The sequence below is a fragment of the Prosopis cineraria genome, unplaced genomic scaffold, assembly GCF_029017545.1.
Source record: "Prosopis cineraria cultivar Desert tree isolate PC_DT_omini unplaced genomic scaffold, ASM2901754v1 PC662, whole genome shotgun sequence".
In the NCBI taxonomy this organism is placed as follows: domain Eukaryota; kingdom Viridiplantae; phylum Streptophyta; class Magnoliopsida; order Fabales; family Fabaceae; genus Prosopis; species Prosopis cineraria.
This window is the reverse complement of record NW_026555987.1, coordinates 21,578-40,773: the sequence shown is the minus strand read 5'-3', so window position 1 is coordinate 40,773 and position 19,196 is coordinate 21,578. Positions and strand designations below refer to the sequence as shown.

General features: G+C 30.9%; 1 protein-coding gene and 1 non-coding gene across 6 annotated transcripts; one reads left to right on the top strand and one right to left on the bottom strand.

Annotated features, from left to right (window-relative positions):
• Positions 1–297: 297 nt before the first annotated feature.
• Positions 298–4,710, bottom strand: LOC129297954 (uncharacterized methyltransferase At1g78140, chloroplastic-like). 5 transcript variants are annotated; one of them, XM_054936312.1, is made up of 9 exons: positions 4,363–4,710; positions 3,766–3,869; positions 3,419–3,559; positions 3,003–3,087; positions 2,213–2,406; positions 1,958–2,069; positions 1,701–1,808; positions 1,468–1,575; positions 298–1,033 (listed from the first exon to the last, which is right to left on the bottom strand). In XM_054936312.1, the coding sequence occupies exons 1-9, from the start codon at positions 4,513–4,515 to the stop codon at positions 893–895; spliced, it is 1,146 nt and encodes a 381-aa protein (XP_054792287.1). In that variant the 5' UTR covers positions 4,516–4,710; the 3' UTR covers positions 298–892. The 5 variants fall into 5 exon arrangements, with proteins under 5 accessions (XP_054792287.1, XP_054792288.1, XP_054792289.1 ...); XM_054936313.1 differs by having other exon boundaries at positions 1,468–1,536; positions 4,363–4,708; XM_054936314.1 differs by lacking the exon at positions 1,468–1,575 and having other exon boundaries at positions 4,363–4,702.
• A 10,615-nt stretch (positions 4,711–15,325) lies between these two features.
• Positions 15,326–15,398, top strand: TRNAK-CUU (transfer RNA lysine (anticodon CUU)). Its single transcript has one exon. It is a non-coding gene; the product is annotated as a tRNA-Lys (tRNA).
• The last annotated feature ends 3,798 nt before the right edge of the window (positions 15,399–19,196 follow it).

The following is a 19,196-nucleotide window of genomic DNA, read 5'->3' as shown; positions in this document are numbered from 1 at the left end:
TGAGAATACCAAGGTTTTGGGTTCACTTATTACCCCCAAAAAAGAAAATTGGGTTCACTTAAGCACTTGTTATCAATAATTCAAAATATGCGAAACCCGTCAAGGTAAACTGTATAAAATTGTCAAATAAGGACTCCCAAAAAAATTGTGAATCCAACGACTCTCACCATCATGAAATTTAAACAACGACAAAAGACACTGCCTTGGTCTTCGCGTTTTTTTTTTTTTTTGGTGTCAAACAAGGATGATTTCTCTGGTAAACAAATCCTTTTCAAGAGGAACCAACTAAGATGGGTATAAGCAATAAGGACAGAAAATTCATCTCCACCATCAGCAAAGGATAATCCTCATCCATACAGGACAAAAAATCCTTTTACTAACAATGTAACGAAACTGAATAGCATCCGGTTCTCTATTTTTTAACACAAGGAATACATGGACTATGAGTGGAGTGTGAAGCTCACTACACGCCTTTACAACTCAAGGAACACATAAACTGACAGAAGCGTGACGCTCGGCATACGCCTTTATAAAGAGGCCCAGTGTGACGTGGGTGCCCTGCTTCTTTTTTAGGTCAATGAGGCTCAAGTCCCCATGTAAGCTTTCTCCACCGGTGTGTTTTCATAAAAGACAAAACACACACACACACACACACACACACACACAATATGCTTTCCTTGAATCTTCTTCCAGCGCCTCTGAAAAAGTGTTGAAGAGCCAAAGAAGCCGTGACCCAATCCTTTCTTTACGCATGAAGTGTTTTAAAAAAGCATTTCCAACAGGCGCTTTTTGCTCCCAACAGATGACTACGTCGTATCTTCTCAAGACATGCCATCACATCTACAAACAGCTTCAGCAAATCATAATCAGAAGGGAGGACGACTGAGAATCCTTAGCTGGGCTTTGCAGCAGAGAACATCACAAAAAGCCCATTTCTTATGCATGAAAATCTGACCAGCCCACACCCCCTGCAGAGATCTTCGAGTTCACGTTCAGACAGAGAGATGCAGCTGCCTGATACTTGCTTCAGAGTCTACAATAAGAGACAAACACATTGCCCCGTCAAAACTGATAATAACTGCCTATATCAAAACCAAAACACATAAAAAATACATTAATTGAGTGTGTTTAGTTCGAGGGGAGGGGAGGGATAGGGAGGGATTTTAATGGAGGGAAAGGGAGAGGAGGGATTTCATGTTATCTTATTTGGTTTAGGAGGAAGGGAGAAAAAATAACTATATAGGGACAATTTTACCCTCATTTTATTAGTGTTTAGATATTGGAGAAACATATTTGCATTTTTTGGACTTATCATGAAGAGTATATTTGTCAAGGTGTGGCAAATTTTACCCCTTCCCTCCCAATCCCTCCAATTTGGAGGGGAGGGTTGGAAGGGGAGGGGAAATTTTAAAGCCAAACAAGGAGAGGGAGACAAAATCCCTCCCCTCCCTTCCAATCAAACACTACCTTATGATTCACGTCCATGTCCAAATCACAAGCAAGCTGCAGAGCATGTAGGTAAAAGGATGTACAAGACTGGAAGATAAAAGTTAGAAGATCCCAAGCATGAAAAAGCTACAAAAGCAACTGAACATATTCAATTACGTCCTTCTCACCCCGTTTATCAGTTATGATGGAGCATGTCAAATTTGTTGGGTTTGAATCACAGTTAACTGCCCCAAGCTACACAAATTATATACCTGACGCAGTTCACGTAGAAATGGGAAAAAAGAAAAGGGCCCGTCTAGTATATAAGTAGTTGCAACAAAGACCCCTCCAGGTCGCAAAACTCGACTTATTTCAGCCACCTGAAAAATCAGATTACCGAAATCATGCAATAAATGGATGTTGTTTGAATACAGGCTGCATAGCCTGCGCATTAACTATTACAAGGGTCAGGTAGAAAATTTATCCTGAACAAATGAAACATTGTAGTAATGAATAATTATCTTCTTACAGCTGCTGATGGTGAAGGCCAACAGTGAATAGCAGCGCCAGCATGCACAGCATCAACAGAACTAGAAACAAAAGGAAGCCTAGATATATCTGCTCTCATCAAGATGAAGTTCCTAAAAACAAAATATTAATGAGATATGACTGAAATATAAATTAAAGTTTTAATTTAGAAGCAGTCCATCGAGAGGTGGGTAGTCCTTTAATTCACAGTTAAATAGCATGGATTCTGATTAGATTAAAAATATAAACTGAGTACTCTTTTGGAAAATTCTCCTCCTGCTTAATGAACTCGTAGCATTGCTGCAACATGTTTTCAGAGTAATCTAGAGCAACTACAGAGGAAAACAATCCACTCTTTGCAAATAATCTTGAAAACAATCCACTTGCACAGCTTGCGTCAATTATGTTTCCTCCCATGACTGGCCTCAAGAAATCCTTCATAAGTTCAAACTGCAGTCCAAATCAATTGAAGGCATAATTGGAAATTGAACTATGTCAAGGGAAGTGCACTTGAAAGTCCACAATTACAAGATATTCTAATATTGCTTCAGGAGTACAAACGAGAGGCATGATTTAAGAACTAAAGCCATTGGCATTTCAGAATTTCATCACATATTTTACAAGCAAAATCTGAATTTGCATACGTCAATGAGCTTATTTTGGCTAGGAATGCCAATATGGGGCCACAAGGACTAAGACATTTTTTTGGCATTTCCAGAAAAGCTTTCGAATATATCTTGCTGAACCTATATAAGCTGCTGCATAAGTAGTTAGCAAACTGAGGGCAATTTCTTCTTTGAAAAACCCTTATCTTATTGGCTACTTTGACAGTTTCTAATGCTCCTTCAAAGGTACCAGACTTAACAGTCAATTGGAAACTTCTCTACAATCACTCTTTTTCCAGTTGGAAGGCAGCGTATTCAGTATTAGTAGAAACTTACTGCAGACAAGGCAATGATAGATCTTATGAATGAAACATCACATAAAAAAACACCAGGATCAACCAAGAGGATATATGCTTGAGGAAGAGAGACAATTCTATTCACCTCTTTCTCAGGACCAGGGAAACCACCCCATACAGAGAAAGCTTGACGCCAACCCCTCTCATACAGAAATGATACCAGTGGCACCCTGATACAATGAACAAGAACAAGAACAGCCAGTGCGCATCAGTGTTGCAAGCTAGTTTCGTGGTCAGTTCTTCACAAGAACAACCTCTTCGATAACTAAATTCTACTTTTATTATTATTCTGATAAGGTAAGCCCTTTATCTGAATAATTGGATAAAATTTTGCCAGCTTACAGGGAGAAAAATGTTAACATTAGGTCAGGGTAAGGAAAGATTCCACATTTCCAGTTTCTATTACCGCTACAAGCAAACAGTCCTAACTCCTAAGCATGCCCGACTGACAATCAAAGGTTCAACCTTCAAAAATACAAGAGGGGAAAAAAGCTTCCATGCCTGAAAAGCTCTGTGGAAGCTGGCATCGGTTCCCCATAACTCTTAGCCCCATTTGCTGTCGTAAGATCAATATATGCTTCATTCCCTACAAACGTCTTCATACACGTGCTACATTGCAAGCAAGATCCAGGGGTAGAATCCCTTTATTAAACGATCCAGGAAGAAATCGAGACCAGTTAGCTGTCCAGCAAGCATGTCATGACTATTTATGTACTGAAAATCTTTTATCACAGCCACAGATCCACACTCACACATGAAAGAAAACAATGAATAAAAGATAAATTGCTATCTTCAGTAAGCGGGCAATGGTTTTACAGGTCGAAGATTAGTTAAACAAATCAACTCACACGGAGAAAGCAGGATCACCAGTCCACGTCAAGGAGTCGTAACATATGGGACAAGCCAATAAGTTCCTGATCCGGTTGGCTTCCTTATCAACTTTAACGGGGTCCTAAACACCAATTGGACCGAGAAATGGCAATCAAGGCGACGTGGGTAAAAGAGAAAATATTCAAAAGATAAAGCCTCTCCCCCCTCCCCCCGGGGGTGATTCAAGAACTGAAGAATTTAACAAACAGTTACTATGCATTCATCTTGTACTCACTATTACAGCCAGAACTAAAGTACACAACACGAAGGGCCCCCGGCCCGATTTCGTTTACGACTTTAATGCTCCAAAACCCCTATGACCCTATTGCTTGGGCATTGGCTCTCAGTTCATCTCTTTCTAATTTCCATAGCATTCACTCCATGTCTCCATCCAAACAAAAGGACAAGCAGATTTTAATATTCTCATCTGCGCACATAAAACTTATTTCCAAAAAAAAAAAAAAACAGCGTCTTTACTCCCTTAATTGTTCAACACAAGCCTACCTAGCCCAAAAAACAATAGGTATTGCATATTATTGTAATTGGCTAGAAATAAGAGGAAGGAGAAGCATTACGATGGATTTGGTGTCAAGAAAGGCCAGGGAATATGCAAAGGAAGCGCGTCTGTATCGGCGAGTAGAACGGCGTAAGGAACACAAGTTGGAGCTGCGGAGTCGAGTTGCAGGGGTATGAACGCGGAACAGGTTAGTGATGATTGCTACTGCCATTGGCAGCTACGTGAAACCAGAATCCCCTCTCCGCCTTTTTTCACTCCGTCTTGTCTTCTCGTTCTTGTTAGTGCTCGTGCCAGATTCGCAGTGGGTGGACGTGCCCGATTTTCACCCCAAATTGTACTTTCTGAGCTCAGGGTTGTGGTCGGCATGGCATACTGAAAAATTTTATTTTATCCCATCTGCTATTCCGATTCGTGATTCATCTCAGCTAAATGGATGGCTTTGCATTAACGTGCGATGATTCATAAAGTTAGGGAGAAAATTGAAATTTGGTAGTGATCCATGTAAAGATACTATTAATTTTGATCATACTTTTGTGACATTTTGCTGTCTATATTCATTTCTATTTTTCTATTTTTATTAAATGTTAAAAAGCATATCAAAGGTAATTATTTTTATTTTTATTAGAAAAATATGTAAAAATTTATTAAATTTTAAAACATAATTAATTAAATTTAATTTTTTTTATTTTGCTGAAATATGCCAAAAGTGAATATTAGTTTTAGACAAGATATTAGTTATATAACCGAATGCCATCGCAATTCTCCAGTTCTCCGGATTACTTTTAAATATCTGCACTTTGCACTTAAATTTATCTAACAGCATTTCAACTTTTTTTTTAATAATGAATGGATAAACCTTCGTTCAAAACAGAAACCAAAGAGAGGCAACAAACGGGAAAGGCCAAAATAGAAGAAAAAAACCAAGGTACTGAAAACCGGACCAGTCATTGAACCGGCCAAGCTCAGGGGTCAGGGGTCATGGGTTCAACCGGGGGTCAAACCGGAGTCAGACCGGTCATAATAAAATATATAATTTAAATAAAAAATGTATTAATTCTCAATACGTTCATACATATCCAAGTCTTAATATCTCATATAACATATAACAATAATTGTAACAATAATAAAGTATAACAACATTTCTATATTTTTTTAAAATAAGGTTAACTAAATGATAAAAAAATTTCAATGAGTTAAAATAATAGAAATAAAAATTTATTTTAAAATAAAAGATAATAAATGAAAGTGATATATTTTAAAAATTATTTAATTAAATAATTCAAATTAAAAAATAATATAATATAATATATATTTATACTTTTTGATTTCTTTTTACTTGTTTCATCCCCTTATCTGACATAAGTATATTTTTTTTACCCTATGACTCATATTGACCTATCATTAATCATTATCATGTTAAAAATAAATATATATCTTAATTAATCATTATTTTTTTTTTTTAAATTTCAACCCGCCCAACCCGCCTGAACCGAGGGGTTGGGCGGGTTAATCCGGGTTAATCCCGGGTCACCCGGGTTAACCCGGGTTAACTGAAAACAAAAAAAAAAGAAAACCGGACCGGACACATGGCCGGGTCACCGGTTCACCGGTCGGACCGGCCGGTCCGGTCCGGTTTTAAAAACAATGAAAAAAACACCTAAAACACAGGGAACACAACAGGAAAAAAAAAACCAGAAGAAAACAGAAAAACAAAAACAAAACGGCACCACCCCAGAGACTCAGAAACCTATCTATGGTGACACCTCAAAGGGATTAAGTCCGCAGGAATGCTATGACAAAGCTTCGCTAAATAGTCAGCCTCTCTATTGTTTATCCTAAACATAAAATTAAAATTTATAGACCAATTCCTACAAATTAATTTCCTAGTAGCACCAATGATATGTAATAAGTATAATTGTTCCTTGTGATTACTGATATAGCGTAAACACAATCACAGTAGACCTTCACAACTTTAAAACCTCTTTTCCAACAAAGTTCAAAACCTGTAAAAATACTATATATCTCAACTATAGCAGGAGGAATGTGACTTTACTTTTGATTAGCCCAAGATCCAATTACCATTAGCATCTATCAAAACCCCACCATATAGCTACTTAGTCCATTAATAGTAGTTGATCCATCTGTCTCCAGTGTGATAAAATCGATTAGTATCCTACTTGTATTCTTTACACATCGTTGTGTAGTAGCTTTACTTATTTGCTGTCCTAACTTTAAATCAACAGTCACTTTATAAATAAAGCTTGATAGTTCTTCAACCACACATTCACTCATTGTCATAAAACTTTTGAGTTAACTTTACGAGTTTATCATTTTTATGTTTATAACTTATAAAATTGTATTAACTTACTTATAAACTTGGACTATATGAAACTTGATTAAACTTATAAGTTAACTTTTTGAGTTTATTGTTTTTACATTTCTAATTTATAAAATCGTGTCAATTTGCTCATAAACTCGTTGAGTAAGATAGATATAAACTACGTAAAACTTAATTCATGGAAATAGTAGAATTTGGTTCAATGAAAAATAAAATTTAAAAACCAAAAATTAATATTAATAAAAAATAAAAAATACCAAAAATAAGTACTTATATTTTGAAATTTATATATTGAGCATAATGATCTATAAATGCAGATAAATTTAATTTTAATAATTTATACTTAAAATATATTTAAATTAAACTATTGTCATACTTTGTATTTTAATTATTTAATCATGTACTTTTAAAGAATATTTATTAACAGAGGTCGACTCTTACGAGTTTATATTTCAAGTTTATATTCTTATCACGAATTTAGCAACCTTGCATTCACTACTCTATTGAAAAAGAGCAATACACCTATTCTTCCAAATGCTAGCAAATGTGAGCAAATAAAATATTCTAGGGGACAACTTTGGCAAAGACTCGATTGACTTGCTTATTCATATTCCAATTTATCCATTGACATCTGTCTAACTCAAAGAATTTATCAACCAAATCTTATCGGATATACTCCTTCTACCATCTCATCATGTTGATAGTCACAAAAAGATGCATAGAAATCCTTTACATTGTTATGTTTAAAGGTGGCAAGGGCTCGAAGTAGCCAACTCTCCTTTCAGACGCAAATCAATTGTATGCACTTTTTCATGTGCCAATTGTCAAAATAGAGCTTTTATCTTCTCTAGGATATTTAATCTCCAAATGTTCCTCCAAATTTGGCTTCAGTTGTTCTCCATACCTACAGAAAGAAAAGAATAACCAAATTTAGCAATACAAGTTTTGTCAGTTGAATATGTGTTTGTCGCACTCGAAAAATGCAATGTAGACTGCGCGTGAGAGTAGATGTTCCTGCCTTCGGAGTGAAAATTGACGAAATGGGAGTCGCCATCAAAATTTTAAGAAAAATATTGAGAAACTATTTAAAGAAGGTGAGGATAGTTTGCGAAATTAAAAAATAAGTTTGAGAGTCGATTGAGTGTGGGAAAGATGTTAGGCACCACACAACACTCATTCATAAAAACGATTACCTAAAATTTATTATGCTAAATTAATATGATTTTAAAGTTTTTTTAATTATCCTTTTCTTATTCATATGTTTGATATATAAAAAATGATAATAATTAAGTGAGAAATATTTATTTATTTACAAAGGAGGACTTGACTCAAAATTAGATTCTGAGGCCTACGAACCCTATGATGGAAATTAAAATTCACATAGTTCGGGATTATAAGTTGTTGGTGAAAATATTTTTGAAGAGAAATTAATTAAAAATAATTCACCATTTTATAAATAAAATAATTTTTTAAAATTTTGATATGTGTGTTTTAAATTGTAAAAAGTATTTTAATTTCAATTATTTTTTTTATTTTTAAATTTTTGAAATAAAGAAAAGAAAAGAGTTTAAAATTATTATTATTATTATTTATATATTTTATGATTAAAAATTTAATCGCTATACTTGTAAAACTTTATTAGCTCATACAATAATACAATTATTCTAAATATTTGTGGAGATTCTGAAATCTTACACAATAAAAAGTTTTAACAACTTAATTTATTTTACTTATATTTTTAAGTGTGTTCATACATATATATATTTTTAAAGACTTTTAATTATCATACATGCAAAGCCTTATTGACTTTTATGGTAATATAATATAATTATTCTAAATATTCATGAAGATTTAAAATCCTCACATAATGAAAGGATTAAATAATATATATTGAATATATTTTAATGTGTAATTATACAACGTACATTTTTAAGTATAGAAACCTTAATCGTTATACTTGCAAAATCTTATTGACTTACACGGTAAGATGATTATTCTAGAGGTCTATAGATATTTAAAAATCTCATATAATCAAAATCTTTAATACCTTAATTTAATTAATTAATTTTATTAAAAAATATTTATTATTTTATTTACAAAATTTATTTATTTATTTACCATATAAATTGAGAAACACGATATCTGTGAAGATTTATTATCCCACATGATAATGCACTTAATTTAATTCTCTATAAAGATTCTTAAAATTTCACATGAGACTTAAATATTTTATTAATTTAAATTATAAAAAAAAGAGTTAATTTTAATGGTGAGCCATTAGAACTCATTTTTAATATATATAAGTTGGACCTTCATACATGTAAAATCTTATTGATTTATACGGTAGATGATTATTTCAAAATACTTATGGAGATTTTAAATTTCTCTTACGATATTGATTATTTAAGAATATCCATGTTTTACTGTCTGTCATCTAAAAATTATTATATTCCACTCTACAAATGAACTCTAAAAATGATAATTTAAAGTTTTATACATCAAATTGCACATGTAGAGAAATATGAATATAAAAATTCAACTCGAGAATGTCTCTGCACAATAAGAGAAAAATTCACCAATTAAGTTGTAAAAATTAACATGCAATTTATTGACCAACTCTCAAAAAACCAATGTAATTGAATAGGTAAATGAGATCTAAAAAATCTTATGTCTCAAACAATAGTTAGAGAATGTCATGGATACAAAATTTCATATTAAAGTCACCTATGTATTAACATGTAAAAATATATGTTTGTTCATATTTTAAATGAAAGTCCTCAATTTACATTTAAAGAAAAAAAGCTCTGATGAAATACATGTTTGTTCCTTATTCACTTGACCAAATCACATCCCAATCTTACTCAAGATGTGGATAGCAATTAAATAAAAATCTAACAATTCAAGGGTTAAGAGCTAAACTTTCAATAATCAAATTGTATATTCCCCAAAAGATGAAAGAACAGAAAATGCAGATTACTAGCCAATTAAAATAAGGAATGAAGCTAAGAATCCCCATCACAGCGAACCTAGTATTAGTTTTGTCAATAGCGGAATCACTATCCCCCTCTTGTCTACTATCAGAGACAGGGAAAACTAAAGAAATAAGCATACAAGCCCTGATTGCCACAGCAAACAGACCATCATCACCGAAGTGAACCCAACAAATTGTGTTTTTCTTGAGATAAATTAAGAGTCTAGGGATTCATCATTCATGGGTATGAATTTAAACTGAGATTAGTGGAAAGAACCATTCAAGATGCCAAATTCAGAAAAATGAAGTATAGTGTGAGTCTGAGCGAGGTAAAGTAGGGGTAAAGGGGTTGATGAAACATCACTGCATACACTATATGCTCTCGCGGAAGACTGCTATATTTGTTTTTTATAAGTTGTTAAATGAATGAAAGCCTATGCATGCCTCACTTGTGTCCCTTAAGCTGAACCATCTTCTCCCTTTTTTTTCCTTTCAATCCCTCTCCAACTCTCAGCTCTTGCTATAAGCTTCAACTCCTCCTTCCTCATTCGGCAAAAGAACTCGAGTGCATTTAAAATTTTAGAGTTGTAGATGTACCTCGATATCATATCATTATAAGAAATAGTGAAGTTCATTCAGGGGCCAACTTTATCGAACACTTTGCATGTGTTTTGAATGAAGGAACATTTACAATACATAGAAATTAGAGAAGTTTGTATATAAGGATCAGGTTGGCACCCGATTCCGATGACATGGCTGTAGAGTTGGCAACCCATAAGAGGGAATAAGAGGACGACATATCACTTGAAAGCGAAGGGGAAGTAAAGGTGTTGGGAAAACAACCAGAGCGAAGTATGTGTCGGTTGTAACAGCCCTCCTGGGTCACCACTGCCTCTCCAGGGTCTTTTCCCAGGCGCTGGACAACACACATGTCACCACATGATTGCCGGCTTTAGCCCAGGTGGTACTGAGCGTATTCCTCACCCCACCCTCACGGGGGTCTTTTGGAACCTCCCCAGACTCGAACCTCCAACCTCTACCACCTTAATGAAGTTGAGGCGAAGTCTGGTACCATTGAGTCAAGTGACTCAATGGTACCAGACTTCGCCTCAACTTCATTAAGGTGGTAGAGGTTGGAGGTTCGAGTCTGGGGAGGTTCCAAAAGACCCCCGTGAGGGTGGGGTGAGGAATACGCTCAGTACCACCTGGGCTAAAGCCGGCAATCATGTGGTGACATGTGTGTTGTCCAGCGCCTGGGAAAAGACCCTGGAGAGGCAGTGGTGACCCAGGAGGGCTGTTACATCGGTAGAGAGTGAGAGCTTGAAGGAACTATCGTTGCTTTGCTAACTCTTTCAAGTGATAGTTCCATATCATCTATGAGGTTAGGAGACTCAGGGGTTGAGGCTCATTTGCTTCACCTTCCAAGCAGTGTCGTAGGATGCTCATAATGCCCCCTCTCTCATTTATTCATCTCTCAAAAGCAAAAGCAGGGAAGAGTTTCTTTCAAAGCTTGTGTGTAGCTCTTCTCTCTGACTATTGCGCTTGCATGCGTCTCTCTCTACTCTTCATCTTTCTACTTTCTCTGTATTTTTCGTATGTTCTCCTCTGCTCTTTGCTTTTGTTTTTTCTGCGTGTTTTTTTTCTGTTCTTTTACGTGCAACCGAAAGTGTTTGTGTGTTTATGAGTCTATGCTCTTCTTTCTTCTTTCTCTTATTTCTCGTCCATTTTCCTCTGCTCTTTTGCTTTTGCTCTCTAGCAAAAAATGTCTTGTGTTTTTGTTCCGTTCTCTGCTTTTTGCTTTTGCATTTTTTTTCGCTCGTGCACTTGCTCTCTCTCTTTTCTACACTGAAGAAAAGCCCTTTAGGGCTATGGGTGCATGTGCTCTAACCGAGAGAAGGATAGGAACTGATGGTTAAACATTGATATGTTTAACCTTTGGTTTATTTATTTTTTTAAAAAAACATAACTCTTTTTTTTGCTTGTTAATTATGTTTATTGATTTTAGAAATTAGATTAAGAGGGAAAAAATAATTTTGAATTAAAGAAGGATATCTTTGTTTTTTTTAAATGAAAAACAATAAGATTTAAGAAAAATAATTTAAAAATAGTTAACTCTCAAAAAGTTTATTCTCAATATTTTTGAATGGTTAGGATAATTTAAGAGAGATTTTTCAAGATTTAAGCAAGGTTTTTTTTTCATTTTCAAAATTAATTTTGAGGACCAATTAAATTTATCTATCTTCTTTACGTTATTATTTTTATTTTTTAAAATATAATCCTAAAAAGGATTAAATTTTATTTTTGTATTTTTGATATTTTTTGGTTGTTTTAATGAACTAAAAGAAATAATATACTAACCAAAAAAAATTATCTAAGTTAAAATAAAATTAAACTCTATTAATTAAATATTCTTTTATTTTATCTGTATTATTAAAATTTTATTTTTTGATTAAATTTATTATTATTTTTATTAAATTTAAAAAGTGCCCGAATATTATACAGTGTATATAGTGTTTGTTCTTATTACTCTCCTCATTGGGAACAATGGTGTTGATAATGAGGTTCACCACTTGATTCTGAAACTAAGGTCTCATTTATGCACATTCTAAACACCCAAAGGAAGTATATAATCTCTCGCCATTTCATTAACATGAATGAATTCTCTAACACTACTGACCAAATCAATGAGCGATACTTTATTGGGAAGCCATCTTTTGAGCCAAAAGGAAGTCTTCGAGTCCAAGACTAAGGTCATGTTTGCTTAACAGAATGGAATGGATTGAAAAAATAAAGATAAAAATAAGATGATCAAAAGGGTAGGTGAGCAAATTCATAAAGTAGAAGGGTAATTTAATTTATGAGATTGAAAATCATGATCTATGTGACTTTTAGAGGGTGAAAATGATCCTTACATTCTTAGTATATATTAATAAATTTTATCATACTTATCATAGTGGGAAAGATGATTTAATTCATTTTTATTTTAATTTTTTCAATCCATTTCATTTTATTCTAATAAGCAAACGTGACTTAAATGTTTTTTGTACTCTTAAAAAATGAATCCCACACCTTATGGATATTTCTCCATGTGATAGAGGCACCAACACATTATTTGACAATAGGTATAAGGCTACTTCCACATCTCAACTTTATGAACATCAAAAGCAATATCTTGACCCAAAAAAACGAGGAAAGAATGACAATTGAAGACTTTGTAAGAAAATTAATACAAAATGAAGGCTGTTAAATTATAAAAGTATGATGTTTCAATAGTAAAAAAGTTTTTGATATTTTTCAAGGATGTTTATTTGTTATTCTTTCAAAGAAAAACTGGAGTTGAAGCTCTTTTTAATTATATGTTATAATCAAGAAATCTTGTAATTGCTTACAGGTTGGCGGATGTGGTGTCTCAACTTCTCTGGAGAAAAGCCCAAAGGAAGAGTAATTGCTTGGATCCCCCACTTCCCCAAGCCCAACAAAAAAAAAAACAAAAAACAAAAAACTCTTCTTACTATTCTCAAGGAGTCATTTGTTTAAAATTTAAAAATAATTTTTTTAAGTAGTTTAGATATTTTATAAAAAATTATTTTGTAGAGATTTTATAAAAAGTAAATATTATTATATGTTTGATTTACATATTAAAAATATGATTAATAGTTAGTTATTTTTAAATTTTATAATATCTTTATTAATTTTTATTTTATAAAAAATAATTTATTATTATATTATTTTAAAATTGGATGATATTTTCTTGGATGATATTTTCACATATTTTAACTCTTTAAAACACACTTTCTCACCTATTATATATTATTTTTAGAAGTTAGTTAAAGTAACTTCTTAAAATAATAAAAAATTTATTTTTTTCAGGATTTTAATTATTTTTAAAAATGTAAGGATCAATTTGTTTTAGCTTATTTAAAAAAATACTTATTTTTTGAAAAAAATTATTTATCAATTTTTATGACATTTGTATAATCTTTTGATTAACTTTTATAAATATGAAAAAATTATTCTTTTTATTTTTTATTATTTTTAAAAGTTTAAGATCTCGTTTGTTTTATCTTATTTCAAGAAAAAAATTACTTATTTAAAAAGTCTATTTTATCATTTTTTATGATATTTGTTTAAATTTTTAAAGATAATTAGAATTTCAAATAAAGTAGATGTTTGATTATTTTAATAAGATATTTTGATGATTTTTTTTAAAAAAATTAATAGGGTAGATGAGAAAGGATGTTTTAAAAATGGGAGATATGTAAAAGTATTATAAAATTTTAAAATAATATAATAATAATTATTTTTATAAAATAAAAATTAAGAAAGATATCAGACAAATTAAAAATAACTAACTAATAATCACTTTTTTGTTATTATAACCAAATATAATACAATTTTTGCTTTTTATAAAATCTCTAAAAAATAAATCTCTTTTTATAAAATTTTTAAACTACCTAAAAATTATTTATTTTTAATTTTAAATAAATGGACCCTAAAAAATATCATAAAAATTCACAAAATATATTTTTTTCTCAAAAATGAGTGATTTTTTTTAAAATAAACTAAACAAATGAGAGTTAAATCTCGACTTTAAAAGATTATTAGTCAAGAATAATAAAATTTTCAGTCATTTAAGTTTGTATCAATTATTAATTTGATATCTTAAATTTAATTTTTATCAATTTAATCTTTAATATGTTTTAAATTACCACATGAATCCTTTGAGTTTAAAACACAAATTAATTTTCCAAATAATTTAATGTATAAAATATATTGATGGATTAATACTTATATATAGTTAAATGAGAATAAATTTACTCTTGAATTAGTTTAGTTTTTATCAATATAATTATACTTTTTTATTAATTTATATGGTTGCTATCAATATAATCTTCTTTATGCCAATAAATTTTAATAATGTCAACTCCTTTTTAAATAATAAAAATTAAATTAATAATCAAAATAAACTTAAGAGATTAATATTAAATAATGAATAAAATAAATTTTAACAGCGACAACAAATAAATAGAAACCCAACAAACAGAAAATACATGATTTTTTTTTATCAGCGCACTTCTCATAAAATATTTAATTAAATCAAATTATCATTTAATGTGGACAGATTTTCATAAAAAAAAAAAAACAGGTGCAAGTTTTGAACCGACTTTATGGTTTATTTAACTTTATTTTTTTATTACTTATGGGTGTTATCCAATTGAAAACAATCCTCCAATTTTATTTATTTTAATTGTGATTTAAAAATGAAACTAGTAAAGGGTGAACTTAATTCATATGGACTTAGGCTATAATCTTATTGGTTAAGCTCATGGCCCAACTCATAATTCTTTTTTTATTTTTTAAAAATTTGATTTTTACATCATAACATCACACATTCTTTTTTCCAAATACTAATTATAAGATCCAAAAATTTAAAATAAGTAATATGGATTTTAATTTTAAAATATTAACATATATTATAAAGTCTGAATCTAATTTTAAAGTTAAAAATATTTTATTTTTAATAGTAAAAGAAAAAAGGGTCTAAATGAACCTCCTGAAACCTTTTCACGTGGCCTAACAGGAGCAGGTTTAGAAGTTTGTTCGTACTTAAAATCTATAATTTTCAGCCCTGTGCTCTCATGAAAACAGGCAACTTTGTTCAACCCAGATTTGTATTTTGTGATACTGTATGAGCAACTGGCACCATACGAAGCCCGTCTAGCTCAGTCGGTAGAGCGCAAGGCTCTTAACCTTGTGGTCGTGGGTTCGAGCCCCACGGTGGGCGCTTGGTTGCATATTTTTACACTATCCTGATTCGACGATCCACAGTAATCGAAATCCAGTGGAATACACCGTACAGCAACAATACTTGTCCGAAAAATGTTGAGTCTCTTTTTATTGTCTTAAGATGCTTGCCTTTATGAGATAATCATGATTTTGTGTTTTTAATTGATTTTGACATGCATGTGATTTTTGGATATTTTTAAGATATCATGGTTTTGAGTTTGTAATCAATTTTGACGAGTATAACAAGTGTTTGAATATTTTTTGAAAAATATGGTTTAGATTTATAATTAATTTTAACATGGAATAATGATATTCTTTATGGAAACAAGATTGTTAGTGTGCATTGTAATCATAAAAACTAGAAGTTGCACTTAAAAAAATATAACTGAGTTAGATATATTAAATAAGTTAAGGAATTGCTTAAAGGATGAATAATGTATGTTATACTACCTTAGAGTGTTGAAGTTGTTAATACTCTAGAAAGATAGACAAGAGTGGAAGCCATAATCTCAATGGGAGTTTACCAATGGAGAAGTGTGGACTTGTGATATTCTATGATACATTCTTGATATTCAATGCTATCTTATTTATTTGTGGGCTCAGTGTATTAAAGGGATTAATGAATTAAGTGTTGGACACCTCTTAGTGGAAGAGGGAATCCAACATATAAAGTGTGAGGCTGAGTGCTTAGGTTAAGGTAGCTCTAACATGAAGAGTATGTTAGGCTAGCTCTAAAAAAAATTACCTTCAATTACTCAGGATTAACGTTGAAGAGGCACAGGTGATTTGGTGAATTAGAGCATGCCTTAAATTATGTTTTGTGCTTATGAAGGTACAAATGGATGCAAGGTTTACTTGCTAATTGAAAGTGCCAAAGTGCATTTTGTTAGTCTATAAAGACTACATCGGCCTATATCGCATTTAAATGGCTTAATTATATATTATGTTTAATCTATGATTTATTTATTCGACTATGACTTTCTTTATAATAATAAATATCTATCTCTCTATTACTAAAATTGTAGTTGTTTCACCCCTTTCTTTTCAATATTTGTAAGTCTAAGTGAGGGATTTAGTGGTGGATAGGGAAAAGACCAAGCTAGGGGTTTGCATTTGTAGGTTGTAAAGAATAATAACCCTTTCTTTTGAGCAAGTGTTTTTTAATGTATTTAGATTAGAGTGCCAATAGGATGCCATTATACATATATGTGAATATAAGTAGATTGTGTGCTTATGTATGATATTTGTTTACATGCAGACTTATGACTTGAAAACTTTGTTATGGTATGTGATTTTAATGGATTCATATGGTAAATCAAGTTTTCACTATAAGCAAATGTTTATTTTAGTGCGTATATAAATATATGTGCTTCTACAAATAAATGCAAAATAATTGTATTATGAATTGTGTGCTATGAGCAAACATATACCTTGAATAAAAAGAGTAGTTACGTGGGCTCCATTAGAATCTTCGAACCAAGTGAAAATGTTTAACATGTGTATTTATATGTGTTTATGTTGTGGAATGGTTTTTTGCCACCATTGTATTTTTTTTTTTTTGTGAATTTTAAGGTTAAAAGTCCATTATGGAAAATGACAGTCAGGTAGTCAAATTTTAATATAAGGGATATTTCCATCACTTAACTACTCTATTAGGTACTCTTATCTCTTAGTCTTATTCGACATGTTCAGAGTATTTTCACAGGTCTATAATCATTAGGATGGGGTGTAAACAACTTTGAAATGATTACTATAAATTTACATTCTTGTATCGGGGTGTTGAAATTTCAATCCAACCATTAGTTTTCCTTGAATTTTCAATCACAAGTAAAAAAATTTATAAGTTTTGTGTGGGCTTTAAAATCATCTCGATTAAAAGTCGTATGGAGAAATGGTGCACTCTAAAAATTGGTCTAGAGGTATTGACATGACAACAATGCTGTCTAATCTTGTAACGTGCCTGACTTTCAATCTAACTATTAAATCTTTTTGAAATTTAAAGCATTACTAGTACTCATTAAGAGCGATTTGCTCTTAAATCACTTAAATCAAAGGTCAAACATTAACTTTTTACTCAAGTTTCACCTAGCTTGCTTGTGTGTTATATGTAAAACCTTTAAACTTTTCTAAAACATTTTAAATATTTATTTTACTATAGTGTATTTGTTTAGTGATTAAAATGATTTGTTCCTAAGTTGATTTTAGGATCATCTCCTTAATCATATTTAGTTTATTTAACTTAAATAATTTTTGAATAACATTCGAGACAAGTGTTATATTAAGAGCCTGTTTGTTTTCCATTTTTAAAACTAATTTTTGTTTTTTAAAATAGAAAAATTTAAAAATTTTTCTGGATAAGCATTTTTATTTAGTTGTTTTCAAAACTAATTTCATTTTTTGTTTTTAAAAATAAAAAAATAGAAACAACTTTAAATTGTTTTTGTTTTATGTTTCTTATTTTTTAAACACACTACATTTAATTATTAAAAATTATAGTTATTTTAACTAATTTTTATTATTAATCATTATCATTAATTACTTGTAACCATCATTGGCAGTCTATTTTTTTAAATTTTTAAAAATATGTTTTAATTGATATAACTTTGGGTATTTACTTTTGGTGGTCCGTGCTAGAGGTTTAGAGGTCAATGTTGGGGTTCTAACGAGGTCAATTTTTTTAAAAAATAATATTTAAAGGGTATTATGATAATTTTGATTTGAATCTTATTTTCAATTTTTGTTTGATACAACTTATTTTTTAATTTAATTCCTCGGTCCTTAAGTAATTTTTAGAATTCTTTGGATTTGATTTGCAATAATGTCATGTCGCTAGTTTTAAATTGAAATTCTCACTGTCGTAATTATAGATGCCTCCTTTTTTTGGTGAAAATTTTTGGCCGATGTCTTTGATAAATTTTTCCTCGAGACATAATTTTTTTTCTGCCAATTTATTGGCGAACACTATGGTTCACCAAAATAAAAAATAAAAAAACTAACACCATCATTTTTTATAAGGAAAGAAGATTGAGTGGCCATTTAAATTTTAATTTACATTCAGTTTACATATAATAAAAATATATTTAAAAAATTTAACTATTCTTTGAATTTGATGGAAGTATATTTTAAATGTAGTTGTGGGTTACTCAAACTTACCCTGAAATTTTTCTAGTTTTAAAAGGTTATTATTGTTGTTGTAACTGAGATCCTCAAGAAAAGTTCAACCAAAAAAAGAAAAAGAAAAAGAAAAGAAATCTCTGTAAGCAGAGCGAGTTCGGGATGTTTAACGGATCACTTAATTGCAACGTTACATTCGGGTCCACTGACACAATCAGGAGTCATCTACTGACCCCCTGAATGACGATAATGCCCATATGAGGGACAACGACGACGTTACGGCAAAAGATGTTGTTGTTGTCATTTACTTATTTAAGTCACAAAAGCCGTTCCCTCTCTTGCCTTTTATTAATATTTTTTATCTCAAATTATAAAATACTTTTAAAAGAGATTTAACATATTAAAATATAAAATATTTTAAAAAATAAATATTTTATTAAAACTAAGCTTATTTTAATATTATTTTTTATTTTTATTTGATTTTTGTCATTGTCTCTTTTTAATATATTAAATGAAAGTTATTATTAAAAATTTATATATTTATTTTTTAAAAAATAAATTTATTATACATTTATTTAGTAAAATTTATTAACATGTAAGATTTTATTAAAAAATGCTTTATAATTTGATATCAGTATTATTTTTAAGTCACCAAAACAGGGGTGAAAAACAAAATTGAAGA